General features: G+C 36.0%; 1 protein-coding gene and 1 long non-coding RNA gene across 2 annotated transcripts in view; one reads left to right on the forward strand and one right to left on the reverse strand.

The window, feature by feature from the left end:
- Window positions 1-660: 660 nt before the first annotated feature.
- Window positions 661-4,012, reverse strand: LOC121424090. Its single transcript, XR_005971343.1, has 3 exons — window positions 3,579-4,012; window positions 2,239-2,365; window positions 661-1,783 (listed from the first exon to the last, which is right to left on the reverse strand). It is a non-coding gene; the product is annotated as an uncharacterized LOC121424090 (long non-coding RNA).
- A 7,064-nt stretch (window positions 4,013-11,076) lies between these two features.
- Window positions 11,077-16,330, forward strand: part of LOC121424204 (rho GTPase-activating protein 100F-like) — a 51,450-nt gene continuing 46,196 nt past the window's right edge. Inside the window, exon 1 of the mRNA XM_041619812.1 lies at window positions 11,077-12,540. Coding sequence (XP_041475746.1) covers window positions 11,077-12,540 — 1,464 coding nt within the window. The remainder of the gene's footprint in view (window positions 12,541-16,330) is intronic.

The raw sequence follows: 16,330 nt of genomic DNA on the forward strand, positions 1-16,330 counted from the left end.
TTGAGCGAATTTCTCCCTAAATTGAATTTCTACCAAATTCAAAGGAATGATATAGAACGGAATTAAATGATGAATAAATGAAAATGAACCATGTGTGCAGAGGGTTGACAAAATATTTCGAATTTGAAAGTCCTTTCATTAATTTAAATGCAACCCTGATGAAATTGGACGGGAAAACCTGTATTTTCAACTGGAAATTAATCTGGTATAATTTTTATATGGAAAGAAAAATACATTTTATATAAAGGTTCCAAATTTTGTAGAAATATTTCCCCTCCCCGTTACCCATCGTGAACAGTTAGGTCTTATGATTGCTTCTTCTAAAACAAACAACTTTCTCTAACTGCCCCCATCTCCTGCCCCTTCTCTTTCTTTCTCTCTCAGAAACTGACACACACAAATATATGCATAAAGGCAAATAATTCTCCTGTCATTTTACATACTTTCCCACTCTTATCCTTATTTCTCTTGAAGAATATTTTGATTAACTGCTGTTTGCTCTCATGATGTCACAGTAGTATCACATTTGAGTACAAGGTGCAACATCTTGTGCCATTTGTGCATAAAAAAAATTTGGTAGCAATATATCATCACAAATTGGTGATTAATAAATGAAAATGACCAAGATCAGATAATTTAATTCAAAATTAACATGTTTATTACAAAATCCATTTTCTGAAACATTGAAAATAACATAACAACTAGAGTCTACAAGCATTAAATTAGATTTTAAAAAATAAAGGATTTAGTACATTTTCTACACTTAAGTCAAAATATACAATGTTTATTAGAATTTCACTCAAAAGATGTTGATGAGCCTAATAATTAATATGAGGGATGCATCCAAGATTTCATAAAAAGAGCATAAAAATCTGAGATATTCTGTTTATTCTTTCCACACAAGTTTGTCACTCAAAAAAAAGAGTAAATTCCTTCCAAATTTGCGGACAAGAAATATTCTACTAATGTGAGAGCACTCCACATAAAAAAGGGGGGGGGGCATAATTCAAGAATCTCCCTAAACAGTGCCTTTCCAAGTCAGTGAATCACTAACAAAATTTGATATTGTCTACTGTCGCTGTGGGTAGAATTCAATCTATTTTCAAAAATATGGTCTATTTATATATTTTTGCAGAGGAAACCCATTTCAAAACTTTGAGTAAGATAACAATAAATGCAATTTAATCTCCCTACATAATTATTGAGCCATTATATGACAACTTGCAATTATGTTAACTTTGTCCAAGCCCATTGCAGCTACCATAAAGACCTTGATTTCTTGCTCAGCTCTGTTACCATGGTAATTGTCATAGTGACAAGATTACAATAGTAATAACTTGTTTACGGAATGAGGTCAAGGAGTGATACTAAAATTATTTCTTAATCCTCTGATCACCTTTATTAACATTTATCTACGCATGATTTTTATTTCAAAATAAATTTTTGTCTAGTCCTTTAAACTGGAAATTATATTTAATTTCACAAAAACTTCTAAGAACTAGTAGACATATTAAATATTAATAAAAGGTGATACATTTGCCCATTGGAAAAAAAATATTTCTTTCTTGTATTTTGTGTGAAATTTTGTATACTTTAATGTCATTGCCCGCTGATGAACCTAACTCTTTTCTACAGATGTGCAGTTTAAAGAACATTCAATGCTTTGTTGATATATCTATTCATATTAATTTGAAGTAACTACTTATTAGCTTGGCCTTCATATATCTTCCATCTTGGTACTTGTTGTGATACCAGTACTAATACAGCTTGGGCAGTGGGAAACCTGCATTGTAAAAAATAGAGAAAGAACAAAATGAGCTGCTGATGTAAATTATTTTTACTCATCTAGTCCAGTTTTATTAAGATTTAAACTCTATTTAATACTTTTGTCACTTTTGTCCTACATCCAGATAAATTGATATATCAATATAACTATTTACAGTATGTTTTGATAATAAAGAGTCCAAATTAATTCAAATATTTATCAGATAACTGTTAATACCATGTTTTTATGTACATGTAAATAGACAGAAGGTATGGTTGGTGAAAATGGAAATACTGGTGAATCTGAATTCAAGCAAATTAACTATCAATGGAGCTTTAATTGTACATGATATCTTATCTTGATTCAGCTCAATTATCCATACCCCCTCCCCCCAAAAGAGGGAATATTTATTCATTTAGATTTAGACTTTAGCTTAGATACAGCCTGTATTATTATTAAAACAACAAGCATACCTTGCATTTTTCCAATTCAGATATCCTGTTCCTCATTAGAGTGTAACCCACACTTGCCGATCTGCATGGTTCTCAATTTTGTCCCTCTGACCGGGTGTGAACTGCTAAAATCTTGGTCCTATTGGATCTGCAATAAACATTTTTTTTTAAAGTTTGAGAGTACGGTATTTGAGATAAATAAACTAACCCAATAACTACTCTTCTTAAACAATATTTCAAAAATTTCAAGCTGCTTATATCATTGGCCTATGAATATTCCAAAATTAATTATCTGGTTGGTCCAAAAACTTCAATCTCTCTCTCTATCATAAAGTTTCACAGAGAAGCATACGCATGTTACCAGGGGACCGTTTCATAAAGCTGTTCGCAACTTAAGAGCAACTTTAAGAACGACTGGTGAACCTTTCTTACGCGCTTGACCATTGCCCATGAATGTACCATCTTCCACAAGAAAGGATCACCAGTCGTTCTTAAAGTCGCCCTTAACTTACGAACAGCTTTATGAAACACCCACCAGGTACCAAACTGTTTATTAAAGTAAAATGATTCCAACCAATATTGCTCCAGCTGTATAGCTGAATCAGGACCTGGTCTATACTGGTCCTGTATATAACTAAAGAATCACAACACATTTGAATAAAGTAAACACTAAGAACTTTTCAGAATACCACCCCAGGCCAGGCCCAGGGCATCCTGTTCAAATGGAAACTTGATTTGCGTCTAAGACATTGCATTCAAATCTAACACTAAATCAATTGGATTTCATTCATGATTACTCTGAAGTAAAAAGTTTTTGAATATAAGAAGCTGCTGAGAATTATACTTATTCATATGAAGATGAAATAGCGTGGACGGACTAGACCTAAACTTCAACTTTCTAGCTTGAACTTGAAGTTTGGGCCTAGTCCGTCCCCGCTATTTACATACCCCATGACTACATCGACAATCTCGCTAGCCGGCTAGCACCGGCGATATCGAGACCGGATCCCGCTCTGACCAAAATCGACAGTTTCTGACTTTCTCGTTACTAAAACAGGAGGTCGGAAACAAGTCCACATCTACCCCTGATAATTGACAATAAAACTGAAATACAGGTTTCCTTTTTGCCTACATGAAGGATTCCGATGAAGGTCTAGATCTACGACAAATGGTAAGTTAGGCCTATTTTTTTAGAAACTCAAATGACAGATGATTTATTTGGAAGTCAGGCAAAAGACATGGGAGTCGAGTGTATGGAAATGGAGGTTTACGTAGTAAAGTAATACGGGATAGGCCCCGAACCCCGGCAAACACATCACCATTGCAAGTGAGATCAAAACATGAAAATTAACGTAACTTACTTTTATTCTCATGAAATGTCAGTAGATTATTATTGATGTTCCCTCCAAGATTTTCTGCTCCAATGAAGTTCACTCAAAAGTCACGATTTCGAACATAAATTCTATAAACAGATGATTAGTCGAGCTATTTCGTTGTAGAAACTGGAAATTCGCACAGTCCAAAAGAACAACACTTCGCACAGATCTCGTGGGGAATTGTGGGAAGGAAAAAACGCGTTTAATTCATAAGATATGAATAAAACATTAGCGTCTTAGCCAATCATGGAAGTGTATTTTGCGTAATTTGACGTCATTTCATGAATTAAACATTGACCCTCCAAAATCAACCTTCAAATTGTCCGCAGGCAGCCATGTTGGCTGTGTACAAAACCTATGGGAAAAGAAAACGCGCGAAAAGAGTTACCTCTCTAGCTCCCTTCGGGAGCTTACGTATACGTAAGATCGTATCTCTGTGCTCGAGCTTGTCGTCGGAGATGGTACATGGTCGGAAAATATATATCTTTCAAGTGTTGAAGAGTGTGACTATTGATGATGATGATGTTGTTCTTGATGATCATGATGATGTTGGTGGAGGTGGTGGTGGTGATGATGATGATGATGGTGATGGTGGTGGTGGTGGACGATTTTGATGATAATGATGAAGATGAGAATAAATATGAGGGGCGAAAAAAAACTGACTCTCACATTTTCTGCTCGTAGTTCTTAAAGAGGATCGAGTTAACGGGGTGTCGTAAAAACACTGAATTTTAGGGATTATTAAAAACGCAGCATTGAAAGCGTGCAGCTGCTTTCGCCAATTTTTCCTCATCAGCCGTTCAAAGCTGATTTCCAGTTGGTTTCTTTGGTCGTATACTTCAGATCTTTATTCTTTAATTGTTAAGTCCACCTCAGAAAAATGTTAATTTGAATCAATAGAGAAATATAATGCTGAAAATTTCATCAAAATCAGATGAAAAATAAGAAAGTTATGACATTTTTAAGTTTCGCTTATTTTTCACAAAATAGTTATATGCACAATTCAGTCACATGCAAATGAGAAAGTCGATGATGTCCCTCACTTACTATTCTTTTGTTTTTTATTGTTTGAATAATATTTATTTTTTTAGAGAGATTTGACAATAAGGGCTTACTTGAATAATTCATATAATACTATAGACAATGCCAATTCCACGGTTCAGGGAGGAATTAGTCGTTTCACTTGACAGTGAGGAGAAGACTAGTTTAGAATATTTCATATTTCATGAAATAAAATACAAAAGAAATAGTGAGTGGATGACTTCATCAGTCTCCTCATTTGCATACCGAGCTGGATGTGCAACATAACTTTTTTTAATTAAGCAAAACTTTATAATGGCATAGCTTCAGTGGCGTACCGTGGGTCATGGCATTAGGGGGACACCAGCAAAAAATTTTGAGTCACTAAGTGAGCGCGCGAAGCGCGCCCAGTTGCCAGGTATACTGACCTAATAGAGACATTTCAAGGACAGTGCCATTAAACAGATATGTCTCTCACTGGTCAAATAATGCGAGCGCGAAGCGCGAGCTTAAAATTTTTGATATTCAAACCTAAAAAACGGACATTATAATCAATCTCTTGTAATCATGACACGTACTTGTCTAAATAATGCGAGTGCGAAGCGCGAGCTAAAATTTTTGTAAATATTGACCCACAAGCAGAAAGATTTTAAGGACTATATTTTAGGAATCCATTAAGAGTATACACATCTCACCATAGTCATCTAATGCGAGCGCCAATAAGCGCTTGCTGATTTTGTTAGAATTACATCTAAACATGATTAACATACCCATCTTACTAATCAAATCTTGCGAGCGCGAAGCGCGAGCTGAAGATTTTAGAAATTCAGACTTGAAGAGGGGCATTTTAAGACTTGTTTGTAGGAATTCACGAAGACCATACATAGTTCACTAACCAAATGATGCGAGCGCGAAGCGCGAGCTGAAAATTTTGAATATTCAAATTAGAAAAAGGGACATTTTAAGGACTGATTCTAGGAATTTATGGAGAGCAGACATATTTCACCAATTCACTACTGCGAACGTAAGCACGGACAGGAAATGATTTATATTAAGACCTTAAAATGGGGCAATCACTTTAAGTAGTCATGAAAAAGAAGCATACTATTGTACATAAAACAATAATAACTCGAAGTGCGAGGAAATATATTTGGCAGTTTGGTGTATTTTGACTTGAGAACGGGAGGTTTTAGTATAACAGGATGATATTTTTCGGTAAACAGACAATGCGGGCACCAGGAACAATGACGACATAGGCCCTGAGCAAATCATGTTTAATAAAGTTATGAAAAAAATGTTTTTTATGTAATATACATAACATAATTATGATATAACATTATAATGAACAATAATGTCTTTGTCCCACTACGTTTCTTTTCCTTTCTCCCTCTTTTTTTCCTTTTCTTCGTTTTTTTGGTCAGCCGATTGGTGGGGCACGTGCCCCCATGCCCCCCCCCCCGTAGTTACGCCACTGCCTAGCTTTCTTATTTTACATCCGATTTTGATGAAATTTTCAGTGTTATGCTTGTTGGATTTTCTCTTTTTATTCAAATCAAGTTTTTGTTTGGGTGGACTTGTCCTTTAAATAATGCGAGCACGCGAAGCTCGAGAAAAGATTTGATATTCTGCACTGAAACTGGATAATTTAAGCACGTTTTACACAAAGAACATGCTGCGTTAGCTCAATAAACATGCGTTAAACAACAACAATTAAACAATAAAGTTTTTTTTTCTTCTTTCTTTATTTGATTTAGACCTGGAATCTGGGAATTCTAAACACATTCTTTCATTATGAAAAAAAGTATCATCCTAAATCAATAACGCGAGCGCAAGCTAAGAGTTTTTATTCCTTTTTTTATATTCCAATCTGAAACGGGGTCGATGTAAGCACTATGTCAAACACAGGTTTGACTGTAATTATGAAAAAATGTGAAGAGGATTATTGATCGCACTTTGATAAAAGATTCGAACGCAATGTTTTCTCTTTGTATTTTGACCTAGGAAAGGGAAATTCTAAGCACATTTTGTCATCATTTATAAAGGATTATCTTGAATTCCTATTCCTCGTTCTAAGCGCGAGCTGAAAATTGTTGATAATTATTCCGATATGAAAAAGTGACAATTTAAGGATTGAGAATTCATGAAAAGGATATCAATCTAATAGACTAAATGAGAGCGTGAAATCTGTTGATATAAGTCCTGAAAACTAATCGTTTTAATAACTTTTGTAAATATGAATATGTAGAATAGTGTATAAAATGCGAGTGCGAAGTGCAAGATGAAATTGTTGATATGAGCTGTCATGAAAAGGGGGTTTCAATTAATTTGTAAGAATTCATAGATGAAGGTCTATCTCCTGGTAAGTTTTGAAAATCAGATGTTTTGAGAATTTTAATTATTAGGTACTTCTAACATCAAATAATGCGGGACCGACAAGCCGATGAGAAAGGACGCGATGAAAGGAGAAAAATCAACAAGTTTAGTACGTTCTATAACCATGAAGACATTTGAGGGATGCAGCTCTCTCGTTTCAATTAAAAGATGCTGTATATAAAAAAAGGCCCTATTCTTTTTAGGAGCCCTATGGCAATAATATTCCTTTCAAAATTAATCCCATAGACCAGTGGCGTAGACAGGTCCTTAGACCTGGGGGGGATGATCCCTAGCTGGGTCATACTTTATATATACATATATTTATATATATATATATATTATATATATTTATATATACATATACATATATACATATATATATATATATATATATATATATATATATATATCTATATATATATATATATATATATATAATTAATATATAAATAGAAAGAATGAAGGAGATAATGTACTCGATAAAAACAAAATATCATGGGCCAAAGCAGACGAGTTAAAGATAACAAAATAACACGATCTGCCTCATGGATTATCTCGTGTGTCTTTTAATCACTTTGCTTTCAGCAATAAACATGGCATCCAGTAATAAACAAACTTCCTTGCACATTTTTCATGGCAGTAATCTTTTGTTTGATTAATGACCATGAGTAAAGATGATCATAAGAGAAATGTCATTTGTCGGATGTCTAGTTACCATCTTGGTCATGACAGTCCTGCTAAACATGATCTAGAATAACTAGTATTCCTTATTTTACTAGTATAGTAGTATACTCTTTTAAAAGTAGCGATATTGTTAATGATCAAACGAATGAATCAACAACTAAAGGAATAAACAAATAAACAGCCAAATAACTAAAAAAAATATCAATTACAATTATAGTAATAGGGGTAAAATAAAAAAAGCTCAACATTATATTTCTTATCCACGTGCAGATATGCGGACACTAAAATGATAAGCACACTCTGTTTAAAATTACCATGATTACAAAGGCTTGATTGAATTAAGTATGGAAATGAAATAAACCTCACCGGGTTGTCGGAAGTAAACTGTATAGATAATTTTTATCGCGTAAATGCGCGAGATGATTATGTTTTTTTGTCAAAGGTCCGACAATGAACACGCTGAGGGTCGAGTTAGGCTTGTTCTGTGATCTTAGACCATAAATTAATCTTATCCATGGATTGATTCAATCTGCCTTCGTGAATTAAGGCATGTCTATATATTGGATGATTCTACCTTCTTTGAAAAGCGCAAAGTACTCTGAAAAAATAGTGAAATAGTTCACTCTTTAAGGAGTGAATATATGAAAGAGTGAATATTGAGTGAAAAAACCTCGGATATCACTGAGGCCATCCAAAATTTGCACTTTCATTCTAAAAATCATTCATTTACTAATTCGCTCCTTAGAGACTGAAAATTTTCACCTTTCCTTTGCAAAGTAGGGGTTGAGGACATGGCCAGCAGGGAAAAGGGTCAGTGTATGTGTATAGGTAATTTCTTATTAATTCGTTTGAACAGTGTTAATGTGTTATGAAAGCAATTGCTCTGAAAGGGAGTGATTAAGCGACACTTTCTTAAATCTGTAATGAAATACTTTTAACTTATCTCCTTTGCAAATACATAATTATCATAAGGAAATGTACATGGTGAAACTCTGAATAACGATCCTTAAATGTATATGACGACGCAAGACAGTTGTTATTACTTAAAACTTGCAAGTTGTAAATGCATATAAGATGATTGACTGAATAAAAGTCCAATCATTTTGATCATGTTTGTCATTGCTGTACGTTATGATTATTACTGCTATTATTATTGATTGATTTTAACTAGCATTCATTGCTTTATTACTGTATAGTTTTGCTTCTTCCCCCACAGAAACCTGGGGGGGGGGGGATGATTGTACACACCATCCCCCACCTAAAATTCGGGGGGGGGGGGATGCATCCCCCCATCCCCCCCGCTATCTACACCCCTGCCATAGACCCAGCAACATTATTTACCAAAGGATTCAGAATGTGAACGTGGTTTTGTTAACCTAAAAACATAAAACAGGTCCTTCTCAGGTGAAAGGGGAGCAAAACACGTACGTGGGGCACTTTTCTTAAGTAAAAAAAAAGGGCACTGATACTAAGAAAAATGTCCCCGATACGAAAAAGGGCATCAATAAGAAGGCAAAGGGGCACCCGTTAACACATAAAACGGATCCTTCTTAGGTGAAAGGGGCACTATTCTTGGGTAAAAGGGGCACTGATTCGAGAAAGGGCACACAAGAAGGCATGACAAAGGGGCACTTGCTTAGACATAAAACGGGTCCTCAGGTGAAAGGGCACAGAATACGTTCGTGAAGAGGAATTTGGGGTAAAATTTGGCACATGCTAACACATAACGTGTCCTTCTCAGGTGAACGGGGCACAGAACACATCCATGAGGGGTACTTTTTTTTTTGGGAAAATGGGAACTTCATACGAAAAAGGGTACTTGGTAACACCCGAAACGGGTCCTCTTCCTATGAAAGGGGTGTATATACACGTTCGAAAGTTTTTTTTTGCGTAAAAGGGCACATTTTTAGTGCTTCAAAAAGTGTGTGTGTGCGGGGGGGGCACTGTATCCCTGCCCCCCCGGATTGCCGCCCCTGTCTGGTTCACTAATTTGCCGCTTAACCAAAATAAATTAGGCCTACATCGGTCATTAGTCGCGGGTCTGGGGGAGGGGGCACTGTTAGATGTGCCATTCAACTAAATAAAATGAACTTTGAAAACAGAAAAATGAAATGAAACTGATTACATAATTGCTTGGTCAGCTGGACTAAATATTATCCAACAGTATATTCACTCTTTGGAAAGTGATGAACCGTAGTATGATCATGATTGTGGTGGTGGCGGGGGTATTAAATTTTCTAACTAACCGGCAACCTTTCCATCCTTCAAAGTTTAAGATTAGGCTTACTTGAATAAGAACCAAAGAAAGAAAATCGATTGGCACTATAGTACCTCAGTTGTTATGCCAATGCAGGCGGAACAAAACAAGGGGGAAGGGGGAGGAGGTATATTTTGATTCCACACCGTTAGAAATTTGGGTATTGTGAATTTAAAACAATATATATTTTTCAGCCAGTATAGTCGTCGAAACGGGCTCATAAGTTCAATGAATATTGTTATCAGTGATAGGAAAGTCATTGAGTGGCTATTAAAAAGCTGGAGGGCGCATATCAGGTAGGCCTACTTGAAAAGTAGAGAGGCAACGCAGATCGTGGAGTAGGCCTACTGTGGGGTCCCTAGTGCCCCAACGGGCAGGCAATTATTCTGCCTTTGATTTTTTTATGGGCAATTGTGTTGAAAAGGATAGCTATATATAATGCAAAAATATTCTGTGATATAGGTTGGTCCCAGGAGCACGTCTGTACGGTATAAAAGCAGTAGTCTACCCCCATGTTTAGGGTCCAAAACACATCCCATGGGTTATTCATGTTAAATGTTAAAGGAAAATAGTTCTGTCTGCGTTTCTCGCCCCCCCCCCCCTATAGTCTCTGGCCGGGCAGGAGGCCAGTTTTTGAGATTCTTGGAATCGCATTGAAACACTTGCACCCCGCGCACATCCAGATACATGTAAGTGTAACGGCAGGCATAATGATTGAAATATTTGTCATTGTTTCTGTAATGCTTTTTAACACTTTTGGAAGATGATTTGCGAGCAAAGGTGTAGCCATGAATTGAGATGGAGAGCGGGAGAGATGATGATGATGCTGTCTTGGGAAGATGACTCGAATTAGATAATGCAGACTTTGTATTTCGAGTCGTTAGTGTAAAATTGTTACACAATCCGCTGTCACTGTAGCATGAAAAATTAACATCTCTGCAAACAGGCGCTGGTCGGAAGCCTAGACACGTACACGATCCGCATACCAATTTCACGTGAAAATTGGACACACACGAAAAATCGAATCTTGGATGGAGCGCCGGTGCGAGGTTAATCTGGAACGAACTGAAAAACCTAACATCATGTAAACATTGAAAATGGTGTAAAAGTGACAGATTTTCTAGGATCAGCTGGCTGAAAATCTTCAAGATGTCTGACAGAAACCAAGGAGCGAGTAGCTATTCGTTTGAGGCAACTTCAAGTGTGAAATCGGCTGTGAAACAGACGAGAAGCCATTCGAGTTCAGCGGAAGGTATTCGCACGGAGATCAGGGAGATGCAAATAGATGGACCGGCAGGTTTTCGTCATGTCTCCGGGATCACCAGCGACACAGTGCAAGCAATCCAGGCGGCTGAGAGAGAACATTTTGCCGATCTCACCATGGCTGAAGAGTTTAATAACATGTCACTTGTTGGTCATTTAGATGGGAGAATAAATGGTGGAAAACCCAGAATCAGCGTTATTCAGGAGAGAGAAATTCAAGGTGGTGCATTCCTCTTACGGACTGTGGAAATTATGAAGATCCCAGGTGAAACACTTGGTTTTTACATTCGTGAGGGAGATGGATTTGAACGATTGGATGGAATCTTTGTGTCAAGGTTGATGCTGGGTGGATTAGTTGAAGATTCTGGGATAATTCGTGTTGGTGATGAAATTTTGTATGTTAATAATGTTGATGTATCCTTCAAAACCCTAGATGATGTGTACATGATCATGCAGATTCCTACCCGCCTTCTGATAACAATGAAATCCAGACAGATTGGCCGGAGTTCATACCGACATTCCAGTTCGCGAATACATTCTCCAAGATATGACAAGTCTGGCTCTTTTCCTGCCAGTCCAGGTAGGCATTCTGCTGCACTAAGTAGTATTATAGATTCTGAAAGACAGTCTTCACCCAGATCCTCTTCCATGCTTGAAGCTGTAAAAAATGGACAAGACATCACTGCTCAGTACAAGCTGAGCAGAAGAGTCAATGAAGGAGGTCGGGTAGAAACAAGGGTCTCAAAGACAGAATACTCAGGCACTAAAGGTGCTTATTATCCTCAAAAGGAGGAATATGTATCAAGCAAACCTGTTAAAGCATCTTCGAGAGGAGATGCAGAACCAGTGCATCAGAGTAGAGACATTGTCATGAAGCGTGTCCTGTCAAGAAATCGCAGTGCAACGACTGGTATCATCGATGATGGGCCTGTTCCAGATCCTAGTCTTGCTCAGATGCTACCAGAGTCCCAATCAGAAATCAATCTCAAACACGCTCCACGTCTAAGCCGACCTGGATCCTTTGACCCCAGCATCCAGACAGAGGAAGACAGCGATTCCATGGTCTTTGTTGACGAGGACTCTGAGGAATCACTGAGTTCCTCGTTCCAGAACGTGCATGGTCTGAGGAGCAGTGCTCCAGTTCAGGGCGGCACATCCCACAGGCATCAGCAGCGGCCATACTCCACCATCATCCCACCAGACCGCTCCCTCCTGGATGATAGAGATGAGGATGAAAGCAAGGTACTGCTCTCAGTCAAGTCCTGTGATGCAGCAGCAAAGATGAGACATTCATCTTCTTCAGATAATATTGTTGCAGCGAACTGGGCTGATGATAACAAAGGTGCTGCAGTTCGTAAACAACCATCACCGAGTGGTAAGTAAACTTACAAAAGTAAATCATGATTCAAATATCTTTTGTTCTTTTATGTTTAATTTTCATGTATCTTTGTACATTATGCTTGAATGAAGTAAATTCTTCTTGCAGTTCATAGTACAGGATTGCGTAGAATCATACTCAATGGTAAGAATGAATGTAAGAACATGCAGCCAGACACAAAGATAGTATAAGATAACTTTACACTATTGGCCTTATTTTACAGGGCATTTTGTTAATTTCCTAATTTTGCAAGCCATTTGATGGATTAATTTTGGTGGATTGATGTTGATGGGAAGGTGAGCGTAACCTTGATTAATGAATTTCACAAGAGTTTTCTATTTTGTTTTACCAGCTCTGCAAAACTTTAAATCCAGAGATTTACTTACTTTAAATGTCATAATATAGACACTAAATGTCACTTTTGTACCCAAAATAGATGGATTGAAATTTTTAGTAACATTGAAAAATGTAAAGTCTCTTCTAATTTGAAAGTGCAGTTGATGGATTCTAAATAATGCAGTGTGTGTTTATGCTCTCAAGAGCACCAAGTTCTGACAACAACAACAGTTCCGAACTTACTTGACCTTGGATTAGGTGTTTTATAGCCAAAGGGCAAACCTATTAACACGTTATGCTGCTTTATGAATTATTTAAGATAAGATTTTCTTGTTCTTGCATAAAACTATTTACAAGAAATTCCTGTCTTAAAAGCCTTCAGTCCATACAATGTAGGGAACATTTTTATTGAATCTTACAATTTATATGAAAACAAGCATTATTGTACACTGTTATGAAGTGATTATTTTTTTGTGTACAGGCTAGTGTACACATTGAAAATGTCAGGAGTTCATGCTCTTTATGACATCATGATAAGCTTTTTCTTAAACATCGTAATATCCATTCAAGCTATCAACCAGTTATTCTATTCCATTATGGATGTATGAATGTGTGAGTGAGGTTGGAGTTAAGTATCGAGAGATGAGAAGTTGATTCCTTTTGTATTTGATGTGAAAATCAAGGACATTCCCCCCTCTATTTGTTTTTATTTTATTCTATGTTTTCCCCTTGATGGAAGATGTTGATCTTTGAAATGACCTTTGAAACCAAAATAAATAGGTAAAGTGCATTACGATTGAAATACTGTTCAGCCTTTCAGTTTCAGCAGATGGTATTTTGATTAAACCTACAGTTTTAACATGGTTTCAGCTTTGAAAATGGTAGGGGGCTTCCTAAACAATATACTTACAGACCTACTACACTTCTACATTTGTCTTTGAAGTACTACAGAGCGCTTTATATTGCTTGCTTATTATTCTGGTCTCCTTCCAAGTAAATATTAACCTTTTGAATTAACCGTGTCTCTATATTAATGACAGCACGCAAATTATTATTTCTCCCATCGACTTGATGCCTTTCCCATCTGTAGCTTTCACTTGATCAGGCTTGTGAAGCATTGACAGGACTATGTATAATTCTCATCGATGTACAATTCATTATGTGTCCTGTAGGCCCCTAACAAGGCACCCTGCATTATTTATGTGCAGTAGCTAGCCGAATGCGTGCTGTGTGCATGATATGCGCAATGCACAATAGGGCAGGCATCACAGGAGAGAATGAGATGCTCTCGCTACCTTGCATGCGGTTGTGTATCCAGTGCTACTGCTGTGAGGATGTACAACGTGCATACTATGTATGTATGCACAAAATGTTTATAATGGTTACATTCATGTGGCAGTCATGCAGTTTGAAGGTGGTGGGAATTTTTTTATGATCTGTTTTTTAAATAAACATTGTGTAAATATAGGCCCTACAGAAAAAAATAAAGAAAATGAACAATCGATAGTTTGCACACTCAGGAGTTTGCAGTTATAGGTTTTTAACCGCATGTGGAAAATGAAAAGGAAAGAGGAGGGTTGGGAAGGGGGGGGGGCAGGGGTGAGTGGGTAATGAGGATTGAGGACCATATTTTTAATTTGAGAGGAGAGAAAGAGATTGGAATTGAAGAAATGAAAAAGGGATCAAGAGATTATGAAACCTCAAGTCATTATCATTTAATATCCTGTTGATTTGATAATTATTCTTCTTTAATAGCAAATAGTTCTTTTAGGAGATCTGATAATACTAATCTAAGGTCACTGAACCAAGAATTCATTTACTGGTAAGGTAAACAGGTTCCATACTTATATTGTTATAGAATTCACATCTAGCTATACACTAAAATGAATCATTGTCGGAATTGAGGAATCAAAATGATAAATATTTACATCAAATTTTCAAAATAACCTAGTTTAACATAAAGTAAAATATTTTTCCTTGATTGAATTCTTCAAATCCCAATATTTGGTACATGTGATGTAATTATTCAGGCTACATTTCCCTGATGAAATAAATTTGCTCATCTTTATAGAATGTATGCTTCCCTTATAATTTGCACATTGCTCTGTGTAAACATCAATTTTGTTTGGCATTGTGATGATATTCCTCTATAGGTTTAATGGGCTGTAGATAGTTATTATGTGAAGAAATGATACAAAATTCACAAAATGAATCTTAAATGGGGATTTTGCTCTATTGTGGATGGAGATGAATAGAAATGCACTCCAATGAAGACTGAATTGAAAAGATCCTTTGATATGAGCCAAAGCAAATAACATTATTATAGGGATTTGTATTTTTTAACTATTTTTTTGTAAAATGTGTCATCAATCATCAACTGGTACTTTGATTGTGTATGTGAAAGCATACATCACAAAAAATAAAATTTGTTTATTTATAAAAACAAATTGTAAAAATTGTGATCTAAATTCAATGTAAGAACTAATAATACAGTTCAAGTTCATTGACCCATCTCCGTACATGTACCCCCACATCATTTTATAAAAAAAATAGAATAATGAGTACATAGTCGATCACCTGCAATTCTGCATGATAGTTCAACATTTATATCATAAATGAGCTTCATACACAATAATTTGTTGAAACATAAAATTATCAAGGGACAGCATACATAATTGTTTTTCAAATTTGATTTTCTGTATTGGAAATTTTGAAAATGTCATTGCCATAGTCATACTTAGAGACACACTTCAAGTTAAATCAAGTACTCTTGGTTCAGCATCTGTATAAAGACCAGGGCCCCGTCTGACAAAGAGTTACAATTGATCCAATTCATTGTAACTATGGAAATCCATCAGCATCTTAATTTTTTCTACAGGAAATTTGTGAAATGTCCTTTGTAAACAAAGGAAAACAACAATTTGTCAAGAAATCAATTACTATGGATATACATCTAGAATTTTTTTTAACAAATGTGCATTTCATATGTTGACTTTGCTGGCTTTCCTACTTTGTGATTGATCGGTTTAATCGCAACTCCTTGTTAGTCGGGCCCCTGATCAAACATGTCATGTACACTGTACATGTATTTTATGTTGGAATCATAAGTAGTTTATTTACTTTTTTTGGCTTTGATAAGTTTTAAAATCAGGATATATGAATAATTTTTCAAGGCTGAGATGAAGTTTATTTTTGTTATAATGTGTTTTTTGCACAAGATTTTGCCTTTAAACATTATTACTTGGCTTTCTTGATTAATAAAGTTTTCTTACTGTAAAATAAATTTTATTTGGCTTTCTTAATTAATACAGCTTTCTTGATTAATACAGATTAATACAGCTTTCTTGATTAATACAGTTTTCTTACTGTAAAAGAAATTTTATTTGGCTTTCTTGATTAATACAGTTTTCTTACTGTAAAGAAATT

The sequence above is a fragment of the Lytechinus variegatus genome, chromosome 11, assembly GCF_018143015.1.
Source record: "Lytechinus variegatus isolate NC3 chromosome 11, Lvar_3.0, whole genome shotgun sequence".
Classification (NCBI taxonomy): domain Eukaryota; kingdom Metazoa; phylum Echinodermata; class Echinoidea; order Temnopleuroida; family Toxopneustidae; genus Lytechinus; species Lytechinus variegatus.